At 40.8% G+C, this 27265-nt stretch overlaps 1 protein-coding gene and 1 long non-coding RNA gene across 2 annotated transcripts in view; both read left to right on the top strand.

Annotated features, from left to right (window-relative positions):
• LOC136156325 (uncharacterized) overlaps window positions 1–3206 on the top strand; it is an 80805-nt gene extending 77599 nt beyond the window's left edge. The window contains exons 3-4 of the long non-coding RNA XR_010660933.1: window positions 1437–1594; window positions 2423–3206. This is a non-coding gene — a long non-coding RNA (uncharacterized lncRNA). The remainder of the gene's footprint in view (window positions 1–1436; window positions 1595–2422) is intronic.
• Window positions 3207–14146: 10940 nt separating this feature from the next.
• On the top strand, window positions 14147–16711 carry GARIN3 (golgi associated RAB2 interactor family member 3). Its single transcript, XM_065936312.1, has 2 exons — window positions 14147–14755; window positions 15557–16711. Exons 1-2 carry the CDS (start codon window positions 14147–14149, stop codon window positions 16709–16711), a joined length of 1764 nt encoding a protein of 587 aa, XP_065792384.1.
• The last annotated feature ends 10554 nt before the right edge of the window (window positions 16712–27265 follow it).

Genomic DNA, 27265 nt, shown 5'->3' with positions numbered 1-27265 from the left:
GCCTCTAGATCTAAATTCAAGTTTGCAGGAAATACAGAGATAAAGCAGTGTGAAAAAAGCATAGAGATGCAGTTGGACCAGTTCAGAATATAGACCCTCTGTATCTGTGGGTTTTGCATTTGTGGAGTCAACCAACTGTGGGCCAGAAAAATTCCAGAAAGTTCCAAGAAGCAAATTTGAATTTATTGTGTACCAGCAACTATTTACATAGCATTTACAATATATTTACAACTCAGTTCAGTTCAGTTCAGTCAATATAGCATTTATATTATATTAGGTATCATAAGAAATCTAGAGATGATTTAAAGTATACAGGAGAATATGTGTAGATTATATGCAAATTCTATGCCATTTTATTTAAGGACTTGAGCACCCTTGGATTTTTTGTATTTGAGGGGTCCTGGAACTTATCCACTGTGGACACCTTGGGACTACAGTACCCAAATCATTAAAGATGGATGACCTCATGTCTGTAACAAGTAAGTTAGAGGAAGAACCCATAGATTAAAAGAGACTTTAAGAACCATATCAAGCATGTGCTAATTTTGTTTGGATTTAAATTCAAACAAATCAATTGTATCAAGACATTATGAAACAACTGGGAAAACAGAATATTGATTACATATTTGATAACTAATTATTTTTAATTTTAATGTGTGATAATGGCATGATTGTGATGATAAAAGTTTTATTTTGCACAGAAGCATACTGAAATAATTATTGATAAGATTTGCTTTGTTATAATCCAGTAGAGGGGGAGAAATAGGTAGGGCAAGAGATGACAAATGTTTGGCTGAGCTGATAATTGAAACTGGGTGATGGGTAGGTTGGTAGTGTTTTATTCTTCTAACATTGCTATATACATTGAATTTTTTCATAATAAAAAGTTAAGAAAAAGGCCTTTTCAGTTCAATCTAATAACCAAAACTCCAAATACATATTCCGTTTAATGCTTTTCTTCAACTGAAGCAGAAGTCTGGTACAGGGTTTGAAGCATGTTGCCTTTTCTGCTACATCATAACTCTTCCTCCTTCCTTGTACAATAGCCTTGCTTCTGACTCTCCCCTTCAGGTTCAGGCTCAGGGGCAAGAAGGGAAACAGGCATTGAATTCAACAAGGTCACAGGTGTAATCTGGGTTTTGATGCCCTCGGAATGTGGTAGATACACAGTTGTTGCTTTTTCTTTGGGCTTCCCTGGTGACTCAGAGGTTAAAGCGCCTGCCTGCAATTTGGGAAACCTGGGTTCAATCCCTGGGTTGGGAAGATTTCCCAAATGGCAACCCACTCCAGTATTCTTGCCTGGAGAATCCCATGGACAGAGGAGCCTGGTGGGCTACAGTTCATGGGGTCCCAAAGAGTCAGACACGACTGAGTGACTTCACTTTCTTTTCTTTTGTGCAAAGGTTTGTCATGTTTGTTGTTATTATTATTTTCAGAGGGCTCTGACAGCAGTTCTCTTGGTGTTGGAGATGCCTGTCTGACTCCCAGTGAACCCAACCTTCAGCTTGCAAACTTCTGCTGGTCCATCTTTAGCATGCCTCCTACTGTTTCCAACTCTGTTGGGATCCCCTTGCTCATTTGATTGTCCTGTTGGGTAAGTGTTCTTTGCAAATGAACTACATGCCACCTATTCCCTCCATGGCTCTAGTGGAAGACTCAGGCATCCACCAATGGATGCACCATTTGCCCCAGGTGTAATCTCTTCTCCCAGTGACACCCAACAAGCAGCTCTTCCACAGGCTTTCACCATTATCTTTCTCCAAATGGGATTTAGACAACAGTCTTCACAAACCTACAAGACTTCTGTCAAGCTAGTGAGTAGCCCTTCAGAGGTCCTGCCACTTGGTTTCTGGTGGATGCAAACACCTGCCTCCTCTCCCCGCCCACACCCCCGGCTGGGTTGTGAGAGGAAATGCACAGTGCACCAAAAACTGTCTTTCGAGCTTTGTTTTCTAAAGACTGGAGGTGGCCAAAACTATTACTGGCAGAACTTGTGTTGCCTCCTAGTATATCAGGCATGGATGATAAAGTACTCTATTTTAGGAGAGAAAGGAACTTGATTCCTTTAATGGTATTATTTTAGGCCTTTGAGGCCTCAACTGAAACTCAATTGGAAAAGTTTATCATTCTCTTATAAAGAAAAAACAATTCAGCCTGGCACTATGGATCTAGCTACTTAGTCAATGACATCAGAAATTTTGATTTTCATTTCTTAGTTTTATGTCAGCTTCACACTTTGGCAGGCTTTCTTCTGTGGAAGAAAAGACTGACATTTTACCCCTGGAACTGGACTCTTTTTTTCCTAATAGCTCCAGCAAAAGCCTCAGAACTGTGAATCATTGCCCTGGTTTGGATGATGTGCTAATATGTAGCTCAGTCATTACAGCAAGGCAATAGAATATTCTGTTGTCTATTATTTCAGGTCTGCACCCTCTCCTGGATTTGAGGTTGGGATAGAGTCTGCCTTATCCACCACATGGGCCGAGACTAGAGAGCAGTTTTCCTCCAAAGAAACACCAGAGTGTTGCCACCAGAGAAAGTGGCATGGATGTCAGTTCATCACTAGTGACCTCACCTTTACCCTGACCTAAAGCCCATCTTCATGGTTCTATCACTTGAGGCCCTGCAATTCCAATTCTCTTCTCTGGTCCCAGGAATGGCCTTTTAGATACGTGAAGATGCTTCTTGGATAACTCTAGAGCCCTCCTGTGTCCAAGACAAAGAGATCCTTCAACTGTGCTTTTAGGGGGTGGCTTCTATGGCCTTTATTTTCCAGTGATTCTCATCCAAACTTGATCAGGTTTATTTGTATCTGTTTAAGAGTACTACCAGAATATTTCAGTAATTATATAACCTCTTTCTTCTGGGAAAAAAAAATTCCTTCTATAACTACTAATCCTAGACAAAACAAATAACATTAGCACATTTAAAACATTTGTACTAAATATTCACTGTATTGGTGTCTATAACAGAAACAATCTATATATGCGTCAGTGAGAAACTGATTAATCTATGGTGCATCCATTCAAAGCAACACTACGAGATCATGAAAATGAATGAAGAATTTATATAAGGTATCACTCTGAAAAAAGCACAAGATACATTGTTAAGATAGAAAAGGTACAGACTAATATGTATGGCATGATCCCGTTTTTACATAAAAATATTTTGTGTCTATATTAATACGTATGTCTATGTTTAGGGCAGTGTCAGAAAGCTTCCATATCAAACTTCCAGCAAGGAATTGGAATTTTGCTTTTCATTTATAATTAAAAAGAAAATATTGTGGGAGAATTTTTTACTTTGTTATTTATTTCTTTTACTCTAATTTCATTTATTCCTCTTTTGTTCACTCTGCCTTTACTTTCCAATTTAAAATAAAAATATGTCCTGTATCAGAAATAATTGGCTTGATTCATAGAAGATAGGGTACAGTTAAACTGTGGAGCTTAGACAACTTTTGAAATATATATATATAAACATATATTTAATTATATTTAAATATTTATATTTCTGGTGGTTGTTGCTGTTCAGTCACTCAGTTGTGTCTGACTGTTTATGACCTCATGGACTGCAGCACATCAGGCTTCTTTGTCTCCCACAGTCTCCCGGAGTTTGCTCAAATTCATGTCCATTGAGTTGGTGATGCCATCCAACCATCTCGTCCTCTGTTGTCCCCTTGTCTTCCTGCCTTCAATCTTTCCCAGCATCAGGGTCTTTTCAAATGAGTCGACTCTTCACATCAGGCCAAAGTATTGAAACTTCAGCATCAGCATCAGTCCTTCCAATGGATATTCAGGGTTGATTTCCTTTAGGATCGACTGGTTGGATCTCTTGCTGTCCAAGGGACTCTGAGGAGTCTTCTCCAACACCACAGTTTGAAGGCATTAATTCTTCAGTGCTCAGTTTTCTTCATGGTCCAAATCTCACGTCCATACATGACTACTGGAAAAACCATTGATTAGACTGACCTTTGTCGGCAAAGGAATGTTCCTGCTTTTTAATATGCTATCTAGGTTGGTCATAGCTTTTCTTCCAAGAAGCAAGTGTCTTAATTTTGTGGGTTTAGTTACAATCTGCAGTGATTTTAGAGCCCAAGAAAATAAAGCCTGTCTCTGCTTCCACTGTTTCCCCATCTATTTGCCATGAAATGATGGGCCTGGATTCCATGATCTTCATTTTTTGAATGCTGAGTTTTAAGCCAGCTTTTTCACTCTCCTCTTTCACCTTAATCAAGAGGCTCTTTAATTTATCTTTGCTTTCTGCCATTAGGATGGTGTCATCTGCATACCTGAAGTTATTGACATTTCTCCCATCAATCTTGATTCCAGCTTGTGCTTCTTCCAGCCTGGCATTTCTCATGATGTGCTCTGCATATAAGTTAAATAAGCAGGGTGACAATATACAGCCTTGACGTACTCCTTCCTGATTTGGAACCAGTCTGCTGTTCCATGTCCAGTTCTTACTGTTGCTTCTTGACCTGCATGCAGGTTTCTTAGAAGGCAGGGGAAGTGGTCTGGTATCCCTATCTCTTGAAGAATTTTTCACAGTGTGTTGTGATCCACATAGTCAAAGGCTTTAGTGTAGTCAATGAAGCAGAAGTAGATGTTTTTCTGGAATTCTCTTGCATTTTCTATGATCCAATGGATGTTTGTAATTTGATCTCTTATTCCTCTGCCTTTTCTAAATCCGTCTTGTACCTCTAGAAATTCTCAGTTTACATGCTGTTGAAGCCTAGGTTGAAGGATTTGAGCATTACTTTCCTAGTATGTGAAATGGGTACAGTTGTGCAACAGTTTGAACATTCTTTGGCATTGCCCTTCTTTGGGAATTGAACATGCAACAACAGACTGGTTCCAAATCAGGAAAGGAGTACATCAAGGCTGTATATTGTCACCTGCTTATTTAAGTTATATGCAGAGTACATCATGAAAAATGCCAGGCTTTATGAATCTCAAGTTGGAATCAAGATTGCTGGGAGAAATATCAATAACCTCAGCTATGCAGTTGACACCACCCTTATGGCTGAATGTGAAGAGGAACTAAAGAATCTCTGGATGAAAGTGAAATAGGAGAGTGAAAAAGCTAGCTTAAAACTCAGCATTCAAAAAATGAGGATCATGCCATCTGGTCACATCACTTCATGGCAATTAGATGGGGAAACATTGGAAACTGACAGGCTTTATTTTCTTGGGCTTCAAAATCACTGCAGATTGTGACTATAGCCATGAAATTAAAAGACGCTTGTTCCTTGGAAGAAAAGCTATGACCAACTTAGACAGCATATTAAATATAAGAGACATTAGCAACAAAGGTCCATCTAGTCAAAGCTATGTTTTTTTCTAGTAGTTATGGATCTGAGAGTTGGATCATAAAGAAAGCTGAGCACCAAATTGGTGAGCAGCAGAATTGATGCTTTTGAACTGTGGTGTTGGAGAAGACTCTTTACAATCCCTTGGACTGCAAGGAGTTCAAATCAGTCAATCCTAATGGAAATCAACCCTGAATATCCTTTGGAAGAACAGATGCTGCAGCTGAAGCTCTATTACTTTGACCGCCTGATACAAAGAATTGACTGATTAGAAAAGACTCTCATGCTGGGGAAGATTGAAGGCAGGAGGAGACAGGGATGACAGAGGATGAGATGACTGGATGGTATCACCGACTCAATGGAGATGAGTTTGAGCAAGCTTCAGGAGTTGGTGATGGACAGGGAAGCCTGGCATGTGACTGAGCAACTAAACTGAACTGAACTTCCTTAGGATTAGAATAAAAACTGAACTTCTCTAGTCCTGTGGCCATTGCTGAGTTTTCCAAATTTGGTGGCATATTGAGTGCAGCACTGTAACAGTATTATCTTTTTAGGATTGGAAATAGCTCAGCTGAAATTCCATCACCTCCACTAGCTTTGCTCGTAGTGATACTTCCTAAGGCCCACTTGACTTACATTCCAGGATGTCTAACTCTAGGTGAGTAGACCACACCATTGTGGTTATCTGAGACATTAAGATATTTTTTGTGTAGTTCTTCTGTGTATTCTTGCCACCTCTTCTTAATATCTTCTGTTTCTGCTAGGTTCACACCATTTTTGTCCTTTACTGTGCCCATCTTTGCATGAAATGTTTCCTTGGTATCTCTAATTTTCTTGAAGAGCTCTCTAGTCTTTCCCATTCTATTGTTTTCCTCTATTTCTTCGCATTGATCACGTAGGAAGGCTCTCTCTCTCTCTTTTTTTTTTTTTAAATTTTTAAAATTTTTTTTAAATTTTATTTTATTAGTTGGAGGCTAATTACTTCACAACATTTCAGTGGGTTTTGTCATACAATGACATGAATCACCCATAGAGTTACACGTATTCCCCATCCCGATCCCCCCTCCCACCTCCCTCTCCACCCGACTCCTCTGGGTCCTCCCAGTGCACCAGGCCCGAGCACTTGACTCATGCATCTCACCTGGGCTGGTGATCTGTTTCACCATAGATAATATACGTGCTGTTCTTTTGAAACATCCCACCCTCACCTTCTCCCACAGAGTTCAAAAGTCTGTTCTGTACTTCTGTGTCTCTTTTTCTGTTTTGCATATAGGGTTATCGTTTCCATCTTTCTAAATTCCATATATATGTGTTAGTATGCTGTAATGTTCTTTATCTTTCTGGCTTACTTCACTCTGTATAATGGGCTCCAGTTTCATCCATCTCATTAGAAATACACCATGGAATATTACTCAGGAAGGCTCTCTTATCTCTCCTTGCTATTCTTTAGAACTCTGATTCAAATGGATATATACTTCTTTTTCTCCTTTGCCTTTCACTTCTCTTTTCTCAGCTGTTTGTAAGGCCTCCTCAGACAACCATTTTGCCTTTTTGCATTTCTTTTTCTTTGGGATGGTTTTGATCACCACCTTCTGTACAATGTTATGAACCTCCATTCACAGTTCCTCAGTCTATAGTTCTCCATCCATAATTCATAGTTTCTGGTTACAAAACTAAAATGTATTTTTGCTGGAAGGAGCCAATCATCAAATAGGCAAAAATAATAATCACGTCTAGCCTCAACCCTCAGAAATAATTAATCTCAAGATTTATTTTACTTTCTCCCAGTATTTTTTCAGGAGTTAAATCTAATATTTAATTGCAATAATCATTTCATCCCAGTTCCTGGATCATTTACCACCTCTCACCTCTATACAGTTTCTAATCTTTATTTTTGTCTTAAATGTTAACTGTTTTGTTATTTGTATGTGTATTTAATTGCAAGTTTGTTCAGCATAACATCAAAGAAATAAATATGTAGACCGAGATGGAACTTCTCATGGCTTATAAATGTAGCAAAATTGAAAGCCAAGAGAGAGAAATTGTCATAAGATGGTGAAAAGCAGGGCGGAATTTTGGCTCTGAGTGGGGCCAAATATGTCTGAGGACAGAAACAAGAAGGGAACAGAAAGTAAGTAGGTGGAGAAGAGAGGTGACACTTGTTGGATCATAATGTTGAGAAATAAAATTCTTCAGATCACCTGTCTGGCTTCTTTCATCTATACCAGCTCATTTTCTTTTGAAACCTAAGGCAGAAGCAAATGAATTTGCATAATGGCCCTCAGGGAAAGAGTCTAGGTGACTGTGGTCTTTTTTGACAATCAGAAGGTAAGGCAGAAGTCAGGTTGACTTCCTGAAGTCCTAGGTGCCCAAGGCTAACCGCAGCTCATCCCACGCCACATCGGTTTAGCAGTGCCAACACCAAAGGACTGTGGATTGTATTTTAGGCCAGGGGATTTACCCAGTAGATACATACTCTATACAGTATGGAAATCTCCCCACCCTCACATCCTGCCTAGCCCACAAGGCCCTCTCAGGTGGCATACTCTTTGTAAAGGCTATATATAGCTGTCTGCTTGCCTTGCTTTTCAAAGTGATAGTTGGGGAACAAAAGTTATTGACTTGAAACCTTTTCCCCATGATAAACAGGTAGACCTCAGCCATCTATAAACTTGTGTGTCTACCTTACTCAGTACACCATAGAAAATATTTTGTGTTTCCATACTTCACACCTCTTCAATCTTAGGGCAATTAAAAATGTACCCAAAACTGTCCTTAGAATTGTGGTTCTGACAGTTTCTCTTCCTACAAAACATTGTTGGTTTCAGATATTGAGATAAGTGTTATCATGGCTTCCCAGGTGGCTCAGTGGTAAAGAATCTGCCTGTAATCCAGGAGATGCGGGTTCGATCCCTGGGTTGGGAAATTATCTGGAGAAAGAAAGGACAACCCACTCCAGTATTCTTGCCTGGGAAATCCCTTGAAAAGAGGAGGCTGGCGGGCTCCACTCCATGTGATTGCAGAGTCAGACGCAACTTAGTGACTGAGCAAGCACGCAAGTGTTGTTGAGTCCATCCATTCAACTCATTCACTGTTACTCTATCATGTATTTAACTGCCCTACTGTACTATTCTCTGCCTCTTCAGGGTTCTCCTGACTCATAAGCTTTCTAAAGTTGGGGTGGTGGCTTATATATGCTTCATTATATTCCTTATTAAGAAGAATTACCAAAAATGTATAAATAGAAAAATTATAAGATAGGTAATGTGTACTTTCAATGTCATATTAGAGCATGGTTTACACATCTTCCTGAGGATTATGTGATTATCCAAGAAAAGTAAGACAGACAATCAGATTGGATTAATAAGACTGAAGTATTGCTATCTATTATTTTTAATAGGTTTATTGAGATACATTTCACATACCAAAACATTCATCCATTGAAAGTGTATAGTTCAATGCTTTTTTCATATATTCACAGTTATGAAACGATCACAATGTAACTTTAGAACATTTTCAGCACTTCAAGAGGACTATCTATTATTGATTGAAGTCTCAGACTCTGGGAAGTTCTGTAATAAGGTACAGATTTTCATCCAGAAGTGATGAAAGTGATCTCATTTAGCAAAAAAGATAGCCCCAAAGTTTATGATTTTTATTGCCCTGTAGACATTTAACCAGTTTTGTGTCTAATCTGGCAATATTAGTCCAACATCCTTTCTCTAATGCCAATGCCTAGTCTTCTAACTCTCTGAATCAGCTTTATCATCCTGCTGATTTCCTCACTGATGAGTTAATTAAATCTTTGACATGTTTTCATTGTATATTTGTGTGAGAATTATGTTTTCAGATTTTTGAAACTTACAGTTTGACAACCTGAATGCTCTTAGTTTAATGGTAGGCACATAGCTGGCAATCAATAAATACATCTTGACTTATTGATCTCCATTTTTTTTTTTGATGGGGATACAGCAGACTTCCAAACTTTGGAAAGAGAATAACTTTACAGAACTTTTAGAAAAATCAGAAAATGAATTTTGAATGATATTTTGTATTTTGGTTCTCAAATTCTAAAATTTTGTGCCAGAAAGAGTTAAATTTGAATGAAATTGTTTATCTACTTCTTTTCTATATTAAGGTTTGAATTGACAAATAGTCTAAGAATATAATTTTACTAGCATAATATTTTTATAAACATATAAAGTATTATTTATTTTTGTGCAAGTAGTGTATGCAATAGAATAAAATTGATAAGAATTGATAGAATAAAATTGATAGAATAAAATAGATAAGTCTCTGTCCCACCATTTTCCTCAATCAACAAACTACTCCAAGATACCTGGTACCAGTTTCCTGTGCATCTGTTCACACACACACACACACACACACACACACACACACACACACACACTTTAAAACTTTTTAATTAAACAGTATGTGGCATATTATATATGCTCTTTTGCAACTTGGTTTTTTTTACTTATTAATATTTCTTGAAAATTGTTCAACACAGTGTACATATGGGTACCTCAGTCAAAGCATGTCTAGTAGCTGATCACTATTTCCACGGCTCCCACATACATCTTACCCATCATCATCTTTTGCAGGACCTACCTCGTCTCCATTTCTGCCCCCTTACACCTTTACAATCTCTGCAACATGGCAGCCAGAAATGATCCTCCATATATGTAGGACAGATCATCTCCCATCCAGAGCAGATCTACAGACCTCACGATGTCCTCCAAGGTCCTTCGCGTATGGTCTGCTTTCCCACTACCAGCACAGTTGTTTTGAGGTCTCATCTCCAACCACTTTCCCTCACTCCACTCTCGCCACTGTGGCCCCTATGGTGTTCCTCTAACACCCCTGGCACACTCCCACATCAGGATCATGGTCCTTGCTATTCCCTCTGACAAGAGGTTACTCCCCAATCATCTGTGTGCCTTCCTCCCTGACTTCCTCCTTGAGGTCTTTGCTCAGAGGTTGCTTCTCATTGAGCCTTCCTTGACCACCACCTCCAGCTCCCTCTCCCATGCACAGACTCCCATCCCACTTGCCTACTTTATCTTTTTCCATAGCATTGGACATATCATATATTTTACTGTCACTTATTGTCTACATACAAGCTCTGTGAAATTGAGGATATTTTTCTGTTTTGTCCACTGCTGCATGCCTAGCAACTCAAACAGGGCCTGGCAAAAAGTAGGCACCTAATAATATTAATTAGAAGAGCTGATGAATTTGTGCAGAATAGTACGTGTATATTTGTGTTCTATCTGTGTGACACAATGTAGTATAGTTTAACCATTGCCATATTTGGGGACTTATGCTTTTAGTGCCTTGTGACCCCGATAAAGTTGCTTAACTTCTCTGAGTCTTGATTTCCCTTTTTATAAAATAGGAATAGTAGCTGTGCTTACGTTTTATAGGATTACGTTTTGAAAAGAACATAAAGTGTTTAGTACTATGCCTGGTTTTTAGTAAGTTGTTAATAATGCAGTTATGACTTCTCTTTTAATCATTCTTTATTAATCATTCATCGAAAATGGATTTATGAAATGAATAGGTGACTGAGAATATAGAAACTTATTTTAAAATCTAATAGTGTTACCTTTTAGTGATTATCTCCTTATAAGCCACTTTGGTTTTTTTTGGAGAAGTCATTTAACATCTTCAGAAAATTTTTTTTTAATCTCTTCAGAGGTAAGGACCTTTATCTCTGCATTTCGGTTTTCTAGCTGGTCCTGGAAATAGAGCCTGCTCAATAAATTTTGTTGACTAAACAAATGGAAGAATAAATCTCAGTGGGCATAAGCAAGTTCATAGTTATTAATAAGCTACAATTTTCCAGGTATTTAAGCAGGCAGTAGGGATATAAAAAGGAACATTTAGGGGATGAAGTTTATTTCAAGACCTTTACATAGTAATCACTGAGTTTTGTGGATGTATTTTTATCTCAAACATAGTCTTCTAACTGAGGGAGGGGGAATTTGGATTCATCACCCTGTGCAAAGTACAAAAACTCCAGAGAGATGTCTTTGCCATAATTTCTCCGAAGAGCTTTTCAAAGAAACGAAACATCAGTGGTTTATCAGGTAGACATCAAGAGTGAGGAAGCAGGCAGACCAATATGGGAAATCCTATGGTAATTCAAGACGTCAGTGAATTCCTGGGGTCCCCACACATATTGCTAACCATGAATGATTCCATATTTGATACAGAATGAGAGCATGATCGTGAGCCATGCAGCTTGAGACAGAGAAAATGCCTGATCTGAGTTGCAAGATAGGGGCAGATTCCATCCTGCTCCATGTTCTGACCCTGAGTAAGATAATCCTGAACCTCAGTTCTTCACCAGAAAATTATGGTTTTAAAAATTTGCCTCCTTTATAAGAATATACAATGGAAAAAAGATAGTTTCTTCAGCAAGCGGTGCTGAGAAAGCTGGACAGCCTCATGTAAATCAGTGAACTTAGAACACACCCTCTCACCATGCAGAAAAATAAACTCAAAATAGCTTCAGCACTTAAGTATAAGACATGATACTGTAAAACTCCTAGAAGAGAACATAGGCAAAACATTCTCTGACATATATCCTACCAATGTTTTCTTATATCATTTCCCAAGGAAATAGAAATAAAAGCAAAAATAAACCAATGGGACCTAATCAAACTTATAAGCTTTTGCACAGCAAAGGAAGCCATAAACAAAGCAAAAAGACAGCCTATGGAATGGGGGAAAATGTTTTCAAATGATGTGACCAACAAGAGCTCAATTTCCAAAATATACAAATAGCTCATACAACTCAACAACAATTAAAAACAACTCAGTCAAAAAATGGGTGGAAGATCTAAATAGACATTCCTCCAAAGAAGACATATAGATGACCAAGAGGCACATGAAAAGATGCTCAACATCATTAGTTATTAGAGAAATACAAATCAAAATGGCAATGAAGACTACACCTGTCAGAATGGCCATCATTAAAAAGTTTGGGGACTTTCCTGGTGGTCCAGTGGGGATACAGATTTGATCCCTGTTCCGGGAACTAAGATCCCACATGCAATGGAGCAACTAATCCTACATTCTGCAGCTACTGAGCTTGCACGCCACAACTAGGGAATCCACACTCCAGCAACTAAAGATCCTATGTGCTGCAATTAAGATCCAAGACAACTAAATGAGTACATACATAAAAAACATTTTAAAAGGTTTGTAAATAACAAATGCTTGAGAGGGTATGGATAAAGGGAAACCCTCCTACACTGTTGGTGAAAGTGTAAATTTGTGCAGCCACTATGGAAAACAGTATGGAGGTTCCTCAAAAAAAAAAAAAAAAAAAAAAAACTAAACTAAAAATAGAGTTGCCATGTGATCCAAGAATCCAGCTCCTAGGCTTATCTGAACAAAACTGTAACTCAAAAAGATACATGCACTCCTATGTTGGTAGTTGCACTATTCACTTTTCAACTAAGATATGGAGATAACCTTAATGTCCATCAACAGATAAATGGGCAAAGAGGTTGCAGTACATATATACAATGGAATACTACTCAGCCATAAAAAATGAACCAATGTCACTTGCAGCAATGGGGACGGATTTAGAGATTATCACACTAAGTAAAGTAAGTCAGAAAGAGGAAGATAAATATCATATGATATCACCTATATGTGGAATCTAAAGTATGACACAAATGAACTTATCTATGAAGCAGAAAAGATTTGCAGATAAAGACAGCAGACTTACAGTTGCCAAGGGAGTGGGATGGGGGAGGGATGAGTTGGGAGTCTGGGGTTAGCAGATGCAAACTATTATGTATAGAATGGATAAACAACAAGGTCCTACTGTATAGCACAGGGAACTATATTCAATATCCTGTGATAAACCATAATGGAAAATGAATCACTTTGCTGTACAACAGAAATTAACCCAACACTGTAAATCAGCTAAACTTCAATTTAAAAAGAAAGAAGGAAAAAGGAAAGCCAAACTTGAGGCACCTTTGTGGGGAGGGAGAGAGCTGTGCTTGGGAGGGAATATGCTGAAGAAGGGCTGGTAGTCTTCTATTTCTTGCTCTGGGCAGCAGCTACAAGGATGTTCACTTTCTTATTACTCCTTAAGCTATATATTTATGTTTGTGCACTTTTATGAGTGTGTGTTATATTTTACAATGAAAACTGTTTTTAAAACTATAAAGTAAATAAATAAAAATAAAAACCAGCCTCTTTGAAATGATTACATCAGTGAGAAGATTCTCCATACCCTGGAAACCGCTGTATAAGTGGGACTCTGGTTCTGACAGATAGCACTCTTTGTTAAGTTCCTGTCAAAGAATAACCATCCCCACAGGATGCCTGCCCTTAACAAGCACACTGCCCCCTTCCAGGAGTCTATCCCCAGCACATTATTCAGCAGAAGCAGGAAAATGATCATTGCAGGGAGATTTGTAACAACAACAAAACTGGAAGTCACCCAAATATAGAAGCTGAATGGTTTTTATTAATTATGCATCTTAACATTTGATCAGGAAGAATATCCAGCCTACCCACGCTTATATCCCATCAGGGTCAGCCTCTTCCTATTGGAGAAGACGGTTTTTTGTTGGTGATGGTGTTGGGGAGGGCTAGTGAGCCTGCCCTGAGGGGGTGGCTGCTTGGAGGCTGAATAAAGGGGTGTGTGATGGTGACAGGTCACAAAGGACTGTGCAGGATAAATGTGGCGATGCCAAGAGACTTAGGCAGAGCCTTGCAGGGAGATGGGCAGTTGCCTTCCCTCCCTCTCTCTGTCAGCGACTCGATTTGTGGCTGGTGGCACTGTCTTGAAAGAAGAGAACCATGAGCAGTGAGTGTTTGTTACCTTATTACACGGCCAACAGCTACCGTTCAATGGGCGTGTTCAACACCTCCATGGGGGACCTGCAACGACAACTGTACAAGGGAGGAGAGTATGACATTTTCAAGTACGCACCCATGTTTGAAAGCGACTTTATCCAGATTAGCAAGAAAGGAGAGGTGATTGACGTCCACAACCGCGTCCGAATGGTGACTGTGGGCATCGCATCCACCAGCCCCATCCTCCCACTACCTGATGTCATGCTCCTGGCCCGACCAACTAAAGTCTGTGAAGAGCATGTCAGACATGCCTGGACAACCAAGGGGAGAGGTCGCAAGCCCACGAAGATCCTAGAGCTCACCAGGTTGCTTCCCTTGAAGTTTGTCAAGATCTCCATCCACGACCGTGAGAAACAGCAATTGCGCCTGAAGCTTGCCACTGGCCGTACTTTTTATTTGCAGCTGTGCCCCTCTTCTGATGCACGAGAAGACCTCTTTTGCTATTGGGAAAAGCTTGTCTATCTCCTGAGACCACCAGTGGAGAGTAGCTGCAGTACCCCGACGCTCCAAGCTGGAGACGCAACAATTCTGGAGGGTGACAAAAGCCTATTGGTAAGTACCTACAGAGACTCGAGAACATGGGGCAGAGTGTTTTGGGAGAGCAGAGTAAAGCTGGTCCTTCAAAGGGGTTTTATGCTCTCTGAGACACACCTGGGAAATGCCTTCCTCTGTCAAAGTATCTCGGAACCAAATGAGCCATCACTATGGGACTCACACTGGAGAGGTTCCAAGCACTTCTCTACATTGTCCCACCAGGCCAAGTTTCAGAGAGCCCTTAGGAATTGTATCAGCAGCACTGGTCTCATTCCAGGGTTGTAATCCCTTCTACAGCAATCCTGATAGTCTAATCTTTTCTTGAACACTTACCCAAGGCCAGGTAATCTCATCAGTGGTGGAATATTATTCATAATGAGGAAGTTCTTCATTGTCTCCCCGTGACTCTCATTTGCTGATTAAAATCAGCCCAACTCGATTGTGCATCTACTCATGCACAATTCATTCTAATAGTCTCCAAAACATAGAATACATGCATCCCTTGACCAAGCAACCCCACTTCTAGGAATCTGTCCTGCAGAGATAGAAGCACAAGGGTATAAAATTAAACCATGGAGAACTGTATTAATATCAATGCTTTCCCTGGCCCTGGGATTGTTCAAGCAAACGGAGTGGCTGTTTGACAGAGATGCTGTAGACAGAATCTTCCATCCAGTGGGAGCTTAGACTCAATGATTTCAAAGGTTATTCTAAAGATAAACCCTTGAACTGCTCAGCTTCAGGATGGGAGAGGAGTGGACAGCTCTGATCTCACTTTCTGTGGTCTCTATCTTACCTGTTTCTCCTCCCTTGGCACAGACCACAGAGCTCCATAGAGAAAGGGATCATGACGCTGTGGGGCTTCACAAGCTTGGTGATGTGTCGGGAGCCTCGTCTTGTGCTTATGTTGGTGGAGAGGGAGTCTATCATGCCCCCCATGGCTCAACTACATCCTCGAAAAGTACTGAAGGAGGAGCGGCAGGGACAACCTCGGGCCTGGCCATAGCAGGGACAACAACAAGCCCTGGAGGAGGCGTGGCAGTTGCAGGGGTGGGAGCAGGCTCTGTAGGAGGTGCTGTGAGCTTGGCCGCAACTAGGAGCACCAGCAGCAGCCAGATGAGCGCCACCTTGGCAGGAGCTGCCGCCAAGGGTCCAGGAGAAAGCGGATCCGGCAAGGCCATTGTAGGTGCTGCCAGCATATCCTCAGAGGGCACAAACCTGGTCTTGGCAGGTGCTGCCAGCACATCCTCGACAGGGGTGGACACTGCAGACAGCAGCATGAGCATGGTGTTTGCAGGTGCAGCGACAACTGGCAAGGCTGCTGCTGCAAGTGCTAAAGGCCAGGTTGTAGCCCCCCTGGTCTCTACCTTGCAGAGTGAAGGCTACATGTCTGAAAGAGATGGAAGCCAGAAGGTCACCCACCCCAGGGATGAAACTCGGAAAGAAAAAAAGGAAAGAAGGGAAAAGAAGGACAAGTCTTCATCTAGGAAAAGTTCCCGTCACCGCAGAACAGGGGAAGGTCATCACAGGACAGGAGGGGACAAGACCCGGAAGTCATCCTCCCACCGGTCCATATCAGGCCATGGAAACAAGAGAGATGACAAAAAAGAAAAAGGGCAGAGCAGCACCAGGGGCAAAGGACACAGCCCTCACAAGAGTGGCAGCCGTAGCTCATCTGCCAAGGAGGGGAGGACAGCTCGCAAGCCGGGGAAGAGCAGGTCCAGCACCAGTTCAGGGACTTTAAATAAGAGATCCAGTAAGATCAGCACTTTCTTCAGAAGCTTCAGAGTCATTCCTGGTTCAAAACCAACGGTCGAACATGACAGAGAGGTAGGCTTTGTGGCTAAGACGGTAGAGAAACGCAACATAGAGGCCAAGGTGGAGAAAGCCCCGGTTGGTGAGGACGTGGAGATCCATAGAACTGTGACATCAGAGACGATGGAGACCATCATCATTGAAAGAAAATCTGTTTAAATAGGAGCAAGGGCAGGAAGCTTCCATGGAGACCCAACTTCAGGAAAGAATCCCTAGAGAGTCAATTCCAGCTTTCTTTAATAAAGGAAACCATACAACTCCAAAAGAAATGCTCTGTTCTGTTTGAATTTCTATGTCCCCTTGCCTGGTAGTGACTTCACAGTGGTTTCTGTGATGTGAAATTTGCTGAGACCCGTCTCCAGTCAAGCAGAACCCCACCTCCCACCCATGTCCAGCAGAGCCAGCATTAATACCCTGCCTTGCCTCAACCCCTTTCTGCCTTTGGTTTCCCCAAGACTATGGCTGTAAGTCACAGACTATGGGTTGGGAAGCACCACCACCACCACGACGTCCCCATGCCCTTTGTCTTCTCCCTGAAGATTCCTGAATAAGGTCATTCAGTCCAGTTCATAGAACAAGACAGGACGCGTGTCTCCTCTGGGTGTAATCAGGTGAGAAAAGAAAGGGTGCTTCAGCGCTTGTGGGCAATCAGAATAGTGAAGTTTATCATCTTGATCAGGGACTGGCAGCCTGAGGGTCAAATCTTGCCAACTACCTGGTTTTATAAGTACAGTTTTATTGGAATGTAGCTACATCCATTCACTTATATATTGTCTAAGGCTGCTTCCCCTGGAGGAGGAAATGGCAACCCACTCCAGTATTCTTGTCTGGAGAATTCCATGGACAGAGGAACCTGCTGGGCTGTACAGTTCATGGGGTCGCAAAGAGTCAGACACAACTGAGCGACTAACGCAACACAAGGCTGCTTCCATATTAAAAAGACAGATCTGAGTAGCTGTGTCCAAAACCACATGACCCGCAAAGTCTAAAATGTTTATTCTCTGGAGTTTGGCAGAAAAGTTTGCTCACCTGGATGTAATCTTAAAATTCTTCTTCCTTCTGGGTATATACTCTGGAGAAACTCTCACAAATGCTTTCCAGGAGACAACTAGGAAAATGTTTACAGTAAAACAATCTGTAATAGCAAAACCCTGGAAACTGTCTACATGTCATCAAACAGGATAACTGATCAAATGTGGTGTATGCCTACAGTACACATTATACAGCAGTGAAGATGAAAAACAGTTGAAGAGGTTAGCATGGGTGAGTCTCCTGTAACGTTGATTAACAAAGCATCATAAAAATACATGCAATATAGCTCCATTTGTAGAAAAGAACAAATAATAAGTGTGGGAACACATGTTCAATAAATGTGTAAAGGAAAAACAAGGACATGATAAATACAAATTCACAACAGTGGATTTCTATAAGGTGAAAAGAATGGAGGGATGGCCTGGGAGGTACATATGAAAGCTTCAACAGAGTGGGGATTATTCTATTATGCAAAGAAGGGGTGTCCATGGAGATGTATTATTGTGTATATTTTATTTTAAAAATAATTCCATTAATTATTTCTGGCTATGCTGGGTCTTTGTTGTTGCACAGGCTTTTCTCTAGTTGCTGTGGGCAGGGGCTGCTCTCTAGTTGCAGTGTGCGGGCTTCTCATTGCAGTGGCTTCTCCAGTTGAGGAGCATGGGCTCTTGGGTGTCGACTTCAGCAGGCTTCAGCATTTGCGGTACGAGGGCTCAGTATTTGCGGCTCCAAGGTCCTAGAGCACAGTCTCAGTAGTTGTGGTACACAGACCTAGCTACTCCTTGGCATGTGGGATCTTCCCAGATCAGGGATCAAACCCATGTCTCCTGCATTGGCAGGTGAATTCTTCACCACTGAGATACCAGGGAACCCCTGTGTGTATTCTATTTTAGTGTCTCTGATATCAGGATGGTTTTTATATTGCTGTCAGCCAGGTGGCAGTCACTACCTTAAAAATATCTTAACCAATGTATTTCACGTATGTTTCCTTTTTAATATATGTGCAAGAGATAACAAAATATCTAAGTCTGGAAAATATCTTTCCATAAGTATAAAATTTAAAAAATCTAAGTGACATACTCATTATCCAGGAACACAGGAAAGGTTTGATATTTTGGTAAGAAATAATAGAATAATTCAAAATGCTCTATACTAATGAACGATGTAAGTGATGTATGCATGTGGAAAATGATTCTAAAAATAAAAAGTCATATATGAGAAGTTAGATTATGCAATTTTCAAGTGTCCATTATAAAAACGAATTGTTTTAATTTTAAGAAGTTGTAAATAAATTTCATGTGTCTATGAAAATCATTAAATTGTTAACAACAGATGATAAAGTGGCATTTGAGAAAAATGATTCTGAGAACCATGTGTGTTTGTATGAACCTGGGAGTCATCTGCTAGCCTTGCAGTTCTCTGTTCATTCTCCTGTGTGACAACAGTCTACTAGGACGGAAGCTGGGTTTCCAGTAAAACTTAGGGACTTTCTCTGCAAAGCACATGTATGTGATAGAGGTGGAGGAGGTGAGAAATAAGATAGGGAGCAGTGGTGGCTTGGGAGGATGAGGGGAAGCCCTTCTCAGTTGCTCTGGTGGGCGGCTGGAAAATCCTACCTTGTGATTTCCGATAAACAAGATCAATCAATTCTGGGGATCAATGTGTCCTTGGAGTTAACTCTTGAAACAGTGGGTCTTGGGAGGGAGAAACCAAGAGGACTGTTCTCTAAGACCTGAGAGGGATTTGGGGGAGGCCTTCTGGAAATGTGAAGGGTAATGTGCTAGAGGAGAGTGATAAAGGAGAACTCTTTCCAAAGCCTTTGACTCAGAGCCCCAAATTTTCACTATGCCAGAGGCCAGATCAGCCTAGTTAAAATTCAGCCTCGTGATCCTGTATCCCCTGGCTTTACCTTTTGTCCTTCTTATCCTGTTTTATGCATTCTCACTGTCTCACTCCAAACGGCTTCTCTAATGTCAACCTAGTTTGTCCATTATGCAGGACGTTAATTGAGCAGACACAGAATGTACACAAATGCCATCTAAGAAAGTGCAGGTGAGGACTTGCCACCACAATATGCCCTGCCTGGCACTTTCTCTGCATTTCCTTTTCTATTTTGACAGTTCATCAAGAGATGTATGTTCAGATACATATGTATTTCAATGCAACAGGCATCTTCCTCTGGAGTGAGCTATCAATTGGGGCAATCAAGTCAATAAACCCTATCAGATAAAGGTCAATATTTTTGACAGCAATATTCATCTCCATAGTAATAATTTGGCTGCTGCAGGTGCAATTAGGCAATGGATGGTTGGTTACTAACTAACTGGCTTCCCAAACTTCAAGTCTAGCAACACACATACATACTAGAGTTTTTTGCCTACATCAAAATAAGGTCATTCACAGGATTGTTGTAATCAAGTAGAATCTTTCAGACAGAAGAAAGATGTATGATAGTGGGAAGAACCAAGATGCCTCAAAATATTGAAAGAAGTGTCATGGCTGGCAGAGCGAGTGTGATGAGATGATGGGGAACACAGCAGGGGCCAGGCCATACAAAGTTTTGTGGTCCATTTAAAGGATTTTGATTTCTGACCTTGGAGTGATGGAAAGCCATGAAATGTTTTAAATAGGGGAGTAGCAGGTATGCAGATGACACCACCCTTATTGCAGAAAGTGAAGATGAACTAAAAAGCCTCCTGATGAAAGTGCAAGAGGAGAGTGAAAAAGTTGACTTAAAGCTTAACATTCAGAAAGCTAAGATCATGGCATCTGGTCCCATCACTTCATGGGAAATAGATGGGGAGACAGTGGAAACAGTGTCAGACTTTATTTTTGGGGGCTCCAAAATCACTGCAGATGGTGATTGCAGCCATGAAATTAAAAGATGCTTATTCCTTGGAAGGAAAGTTATGACCAACCTAGATAGCATATTAAAAAGCAGGGACATTACTTTGCCAACAAAGGTCCATCTAGTCAAGGCTATGGTTTTTCCACTGGTCAGGTATGGATGTGAGAGTTGGACTGTGAAGAAAGCTGAGCCCCGAAGAATTGATGCTTTTGAACTGTGGTGCTGGAGAAGACTCTAGAGAGTCCCTTGGACTGCAAGGAGATCCAACCAGTCCATCCTAAGGAGATCCGTCCTGGGTGTTCATTGGAAGGACTGATGCTGAAGCTGAAACTCCAGTACTTTGGCCACCTCATGCACAGAGTTGGCTTACTGGAAAAGACCCTAATGCTGGGAGGGATTGGGGGTAGGAGGAGAAGGGGACGACAGAGGATGAGATGGCTGGATGGCATCACCAACTCGATGGGCATGAATTTGAGTACACTCTGGGAGTTGGTGATGGACAGGGAGGCCTGGCGTGCTGTGATTCATGGGGTCGCAAAGAGTCAGACACGACTGAGCGACTGAACTGAACTCAACTGAGCCTGATCAGGTGTGCACTTTGTGGAGGGCACTGTGGTTTCTGTGAAAAGAAATATTTGGTGAGGAGATCGTTAATATGTGACTTTATGTAACTTTCTATGTTGGCCACAATCTATAAAATGAGGAGACTGAAGGGTATGTTTTGAAAGATGGCTTTCCATTTGAAATATCCACATGAGGTGGACATTCCTTCCGTGAAGGACCCATGGCCCCACCTGGTGGGGGTGCGGCCCACAGAAAGCCTTCAGCTAGCAGTGAGTTTGGAAGTTGCCTAGGTTCCTCATCCAAGGTGCATAGGAAGAACTGAAGGAGGTAAATGTCTGGGTGTCATGGCCCAAGGTCACTCTGGTTCAGGAGCTGCTGGTGGGACCTGTATCACAGCTCACTTTCTCCTTCTGTGGATTCTTGCTTCTTCCTGAGGTGTTGCTCCTAGGAGTTCTCCTTATTCCTCAAAACTCTATCTCAAAATCTGCTCATTGGAGAATACAATCTGTGACACTATGTTAGTGTAATGTGCTGTGGCCACCTCCTCTAGAGAAGATAATAAGGAGACAAAGGAAAGTAGACTCAGCAGAAAGATACTGAAGTCCTGGGCAAGTCACAGAGACTGGAGTCTACATGGGATAAAGGAGGCCATAGTGATTTAAACACATACAAGTTGCCTCTGTCCTTTGGAGGCCCAAGGTTCTAAGAGAAGTTTATTTTGGACCTGAGGCATGAAACAAGTGGGTAAAGACTGTCTCAGATAACTGCAGAGGAGCAACATCTGGGTTTACAATGGATTGGACCATACTATTTGCAGCTTCGAGAGCAGTAATTGACATTTAGTAGATGAACAATAAAAAATGGATGAATAAACAAATTAAATAATTAGAAAAGGAATTCATCATTAAGCTCTAAAAATCTGCTTGAGAGTGTATTGTCCCGGATGCCTTCAGGAAAATAATTCCAGTCTTTGAATGACATAGTTTCACGAAAGGACCTCTCCTGTTTAAATGTGGGGACTTCCCTAGCAGTCCAGTGGTTAAGACTCTGTGCTTCAAAACGTGGTTCAGGATGGGGAACACATATACACCCATGGCTGATTCATGTCAATGTATGGAAAACTACTACAATATTGTAAAGTAATTAGCCTCCAATTAAAATGAATAAATTTATATATATAAAAAAAGACTCTGTGCTTCCACTGCAAGGGGCACAGGTTTGATCTCTGGTCAGGAAACTAGGATCCCATGTGTTGCAAGGTAAGGCCAAAACTTAATAAAAACAAATTCAGTTCAGTTCAGTTCAGTCGCTCAGTCATGTCCGACTCTTGGCGACCCCAAGACCACAGCATGCCAGGCCTCCCTGTCCATCACCATCTCCCGGAGTTCACCCAAACCTATGTCCCTTGAGTCAGTGATGCCATCCAATCATCTCATCCTCTGTCGTCCCCTTTTCCTCCTGCCCTCCTCAATCTTTCCCAGCATCAGGGTCTTTTCCAATGAGTCAGCTCTTCACATCAGGAGGCCAAAGTATTGGAGTTTCAGCTTCAGCATCAGTCCTTCCAATGAACACCCAGGACTAATCTCCTTTAGGATGGACTGGTTGGATCTCCTGCTGTCCAAGGGACTCTCAAGAGTCTTTTCCAACACCACAGTTCAAAAGCATCAATTCTTATGCACTCAGTTTTCTTCACAGTCCAACTCTCAGCCTTATATGACCACTGGAAAAACCATAGCCTTGACTAGACGGACCTTTGTTGGCAAAGTGATGTCTCTGCTTTTTAATATGCTGTCTAGGTTGGTCATAACTTTCCTTCCAAGGAGTAAGCATCTTTTAATTTCATGGCTGCAATCACCATCTGCAGTGATTTTGGAGCCCAGAAAAATAAAGTCAGCCACTCTTTCCACTGTTTCCCCATCTATTTGCCATGAAGTGATGGGACCAGATGCCATGATCTTACTTTTCTGAATGTTAAGCTTTAAGCCAACTTTTTCAGTCTCCTCTTTCACTTTCATCAAGAGGCTCTTTAGTTCCTCTTCACTTTCTGCCATAAGGGTGGTGTCATCTGCACATCTGAGGTTATTGATAGTTCTCCCAGCAATCTTGATTCCAGCTTGTGCTTCCTCCAGCCCAGCGTTTCTCATGATATACTCTGCATATACGTTAAATAAGCAGGGTGACAATATACAGCCTTGACGTACTCCTTTTCCTATTTGGAACCAGTCTGTTGTTCCACGACTAGTTCTAACTGTTGCTTCCTGACCTGCATATAGGTCTCTCAAGGGGCAGGTCAGGTGGTCTGGTATTCCCATCTCTTTAAGAATTTTCCACAGTTTATTGTGATACACACAGTCAAAAGCTTAAAAAAAAAACAAATTAAAACAAAAACAAATGGTGGAATATAAGCTGCTGATCCTAACTATTTAAAATTGGAGTGTTTTATCCATGATGGATATTTTCCTTTAATAGTTGTTTTTAAAATACTGTAGTTATTTATCTTGTTTACTGAGTTTTTCTCCTCTTCCTTAATTTTGAAACTGAGGCTTACCTTGGTTACAGTCCTAAAGTGATTCTGAAAGCTGGAAGCTCATATATGTACACAACTGTCATTTAGGAAACATGGAATTTTTCTCATTTCTTTTAATTTTGTTCAATACTCATCTTTCCACTTTTTTTTTTTCTTTTTGGCCACATGGCAAAGTTTGTGAGGATCTTAGTTCCCTGACCAGGGATTGAACCCGGGCCACATCAGTGAAAATCCAGAATCCTAATCACTGGGCAATCAAGGAACTCCTCATCTTTCAACAAAAAATATATTCAGCACTGGTTTTATGTGGGGCAATACTAGAAGTTGTCAGAGCTAATGCACAGATAAGTTGGGGACTTAGCTACAGCCACAGAAAGAAAGCAGGTGCATAATGACAACTCAAGAGACACTGCTTTGGGGAAGATACCCATGTTCTCCTTACTTGCTACAAGTAATAAATCCTTCCTTACCTCCACCCCCCAAAAAGAAAAAAAATGCAACTTAAGGCAGAGAAGTGCTGTAAGTATAGAAAAGAGGTTGTGAGTGTGTATAGGGGTAATTTTTATTTTGGTGAACACAGAGAAAACATTTGAAGAAAATCTTGTTTGAGTGGACTTTAAAAGGATTGGATACAGGCCAGATCTTCTGGGGAGTGTTTAGAAAATAAATCAAATAGCCTATAAAATCGGTAGATTCTGCGATGATTCCAAAACAGATATGATAATGGCATTTGCACATACTAACTCACTTTAGTCGTGTCTGACTCTTGCAACCTTGTAGACTATAGCCCAGGCTCCTCTGTCCGTGGGATTCTCCAGGCAAGAATACTGGAGTAGGTTGCCATGCCCTCCTCCAGGGGATCTTCCGACCCAGGGATGGAACCCTCATCTCTTATGTCTCCTGTGTTGGCAGGTTGGTCCTTTACCACTAGCATCACCTGGAAAGCCCACACTGATGGCATAGCTACCTTTTCCTTGGTGAAATTTCACACAGCAATGTAAATGTAGATTTTACATTGCAAGAACAGTAATAGTGTCAAAAAAAATTCAGTTAACTGTAAAGTTAAGAAGAAAATAAAGAAATTTTATTTGAGCCAAACTGAAGATTATAACCCAGGGAAGCATATTCTCAGAAAGCTCTGAGAACTGTTCTGTTAGAAGTCAAAGGCATTGTCATATACATTTTTGAGACAAAGGCTCATACATCAAAATCATGTACTGATATTTTACATAAAATTCATCAAGGATACACGGTCCAGGTAAACACATAAAATGCGAACATCAAATCACCACGACCCCCTATGGAGCTGGGAAAGAATACTATTCTTTTAAGAAGTTATATTGTTAGCATCAGAAGAAAGAAAAAAAGATGCTTACTGTTGAGCAGGCACTCTGAGCAGGCATTCTGGTCTTTGAGGAACTCTGGTTATTGTGCATTGGAAATGCACACTGCTCATTAGGAAGGCCCAAAGAAACACACAAAGGAATGCTATGTTTAAGTTTTTGTCCTGCCTTAAAATATAAATTTTATTAATATTTCATCAGTAAGTACAACAAATAAATTAAAAGAGTGTACCTGCCTTTTTGTACAGGATTCTACATCCTTTTAAAGCTCTTTAGCCTGCAAGTGATAACTGACATTGTTTCCCAGTGGGACGTCATATGTGGCACATTAATCTTTCTGTTACAAAACAAGCATAAACTGGGGTTAGTTCCCCAACGCCAGGGTTAATGCTGCCCTCTGCTGCAACAGAGAGGTGTAGCAGGCAGAGCGAACTACAGACCTCCTTCTGGCCTATCTGGGCACACAGGTCTGGGTTGTTGAGACTATTATTAGTGATAAGGTTATTAGTACCCATGAGACAACAGCAAGAGTGAAAACAGTGATTAGGAATTAAAACTACACAGCAGACTGCAGAGAACAATGTATTAGCGATGATTCTCACCCAAAGTGCATTGTTTAAACAGTATAGACAAGCTGATAAAAATCTTTTGACAGGAATAAGCAGGGGCTTGCTAGCTTCCATTTTTTCTATATGGACTTATTAACAAGTAGAAACACAATGTAATTAATTAATAAGAGTTCAGAGATTACTGTTTATGAACCTGTCTTCCAATGACAAACATAGCAAGACCAACATAATCAATAGGGTAAATTTTCTGGAATATTTGGACTTCCACATACTAAAAAAATCTTCTAAAAGAAAACACAGGGTAAAAAAATCTCTGTGACTTTGAATTAGGCAAAATGCATAATTCATGCATAAAATGCATGACCCATAAAATAAAACAATTGGTAACTAGGATATCATCAAAACTAAAAGCCTCTGCTCTTTGAAAGGCACTATTAAGAAAGTGAAAAGATTAGCTACAGGAGAAAATAAACAAAAATAACAAAATACATTTCTGACAAAGGTCTTTTATGCTCTGTGTGTGTGTGTGTGCATACACATGCATATGTGTGTGCTCTTACAACTCAATAGTAAAAAAAAATAGGTTAATTAAAAAATTTCAAATCCTAGAAGATGATGCTGTGAAAGTGCTGCACTCAATATGCCAGCAAATTTGGAAAACTCAGCAGTGGCCACAGGACTGCAAAAAGTTTCCATTCTAATCCTGAAGAAAGGCAATGCCAAAGAGTGTTCAAACTACTGCATGATGGCACTCATCTCACATGCTAGCAAAGTAATGCTCAAAATTCTCCAAGCCAGGCTTCAAAAGTATGTGAACTGTGAACTTGGAGATGTTCAAGCTATATTTGGAAAAGCCAGAGGAACCAGAGATCAAATTGCCAACATCTGTTGAATCATAGAAAAAGCAAAACAGTTACAGAAAAAATCTGCTTTATTGACTATGCCAAAGTCTTTGACTATGTGGATCACAACAAACTGTGGAAAATTCTTCAAGAGATGGGAATACCAGACCACCTGACCTGTCTCCTGAGAAATCTGTATGCAGGTTCAGTTCACTTCAGTTCAGTCGCTCAGTCATTTCTGACTCTTTGTGACCCCATGGGGGTTGCCAGGCCTCTCTGTCCATCACCAATTCCAGAGTGTACCCAAACTCATGCCCATTGAGTTGGTGATGCCATCCAACCATCTCATCCTCTGTCGTCTCCTTCTCCTTCTGCCTTCAATCTTTCCCCAAATCAGGGTCTTTTCCAATGAGTCAGCTCTTCATATCAGGTGGTCAGAGTATTGGGGTTTCAGCTTCAACATCAGTCCTTCCAGTAAACACCCAAGACTGATCTCCTTTAGTCCAAGGGACTGGTTGGATCTCCTTGCTATCCAAGGGACTCTCAAGAGTCTTGTCCAACACCACAGTTCAAAATCATCAATTCTTCTGCACTCAGCTTTCTTTATAGTCCAACTCTTACATCCATACCTGACCACTGGAAAAACCATAGCCTTGACTAGATGGACCTTTGTTGGCAAAGTAACGTCTCTGCTTTTCAATATGCTATCTAGGTTGAACATAACTTTCCTTACAAGGAGTAAGCGTCTTTTAATTTCATGGCTGCAATCACCATCTGCAGTGATTTTTGGAGCCCAGAAAAATAAAGTCAGCCACTCTTTCCAATGTTTCTCCATCTATTTCCCATGAAGTGATGGGACCAGATGCCATGATCTTAGCTTTCTGAACGTTAAGCTTTAAGCCAACTTTTTCACTCTCCTCTTTCACTTTCATCAAGAGGCTTTTTAGTTCCTCTTCACTTTCTGCCATAAGGGTGGTGTCATCTGCAC

This window comes from Muntiacus reevesi, chromosome 1 (genome assembly GCF_963930625.1).
Source record: "Muntiacus reevesi chromosome 1, mMunRee1.1, whole genome shotgun sequence".
NCBI lineage: Eukaryota > Metazoa > Chordata > Mammalia > Artiodactyla > Cervidae > Muntiacus > Muntiacus reevesi.
The sequence above is the reverse complement of the archived record's forward strand: the minus strand, read 5'-3'. Positions and strand labels throughout refer to the sequence as shown.

Coding starts and splice junctions, on each gene's coding strand:
- GARIN3 (XM_065936312.1), top strand. CDS start 14,147: ATGAGCAGTGAGTGTTTGTTACCTTATTACACGGCCAACAGCTACCGT. Junction 14,756..15,556: donor AGGGTGACAAAAGCCTATTG/GTAAGTACCTAC, acceptor CCCTTGGCACAG/ACCACAGAGCTCCATAGAGA.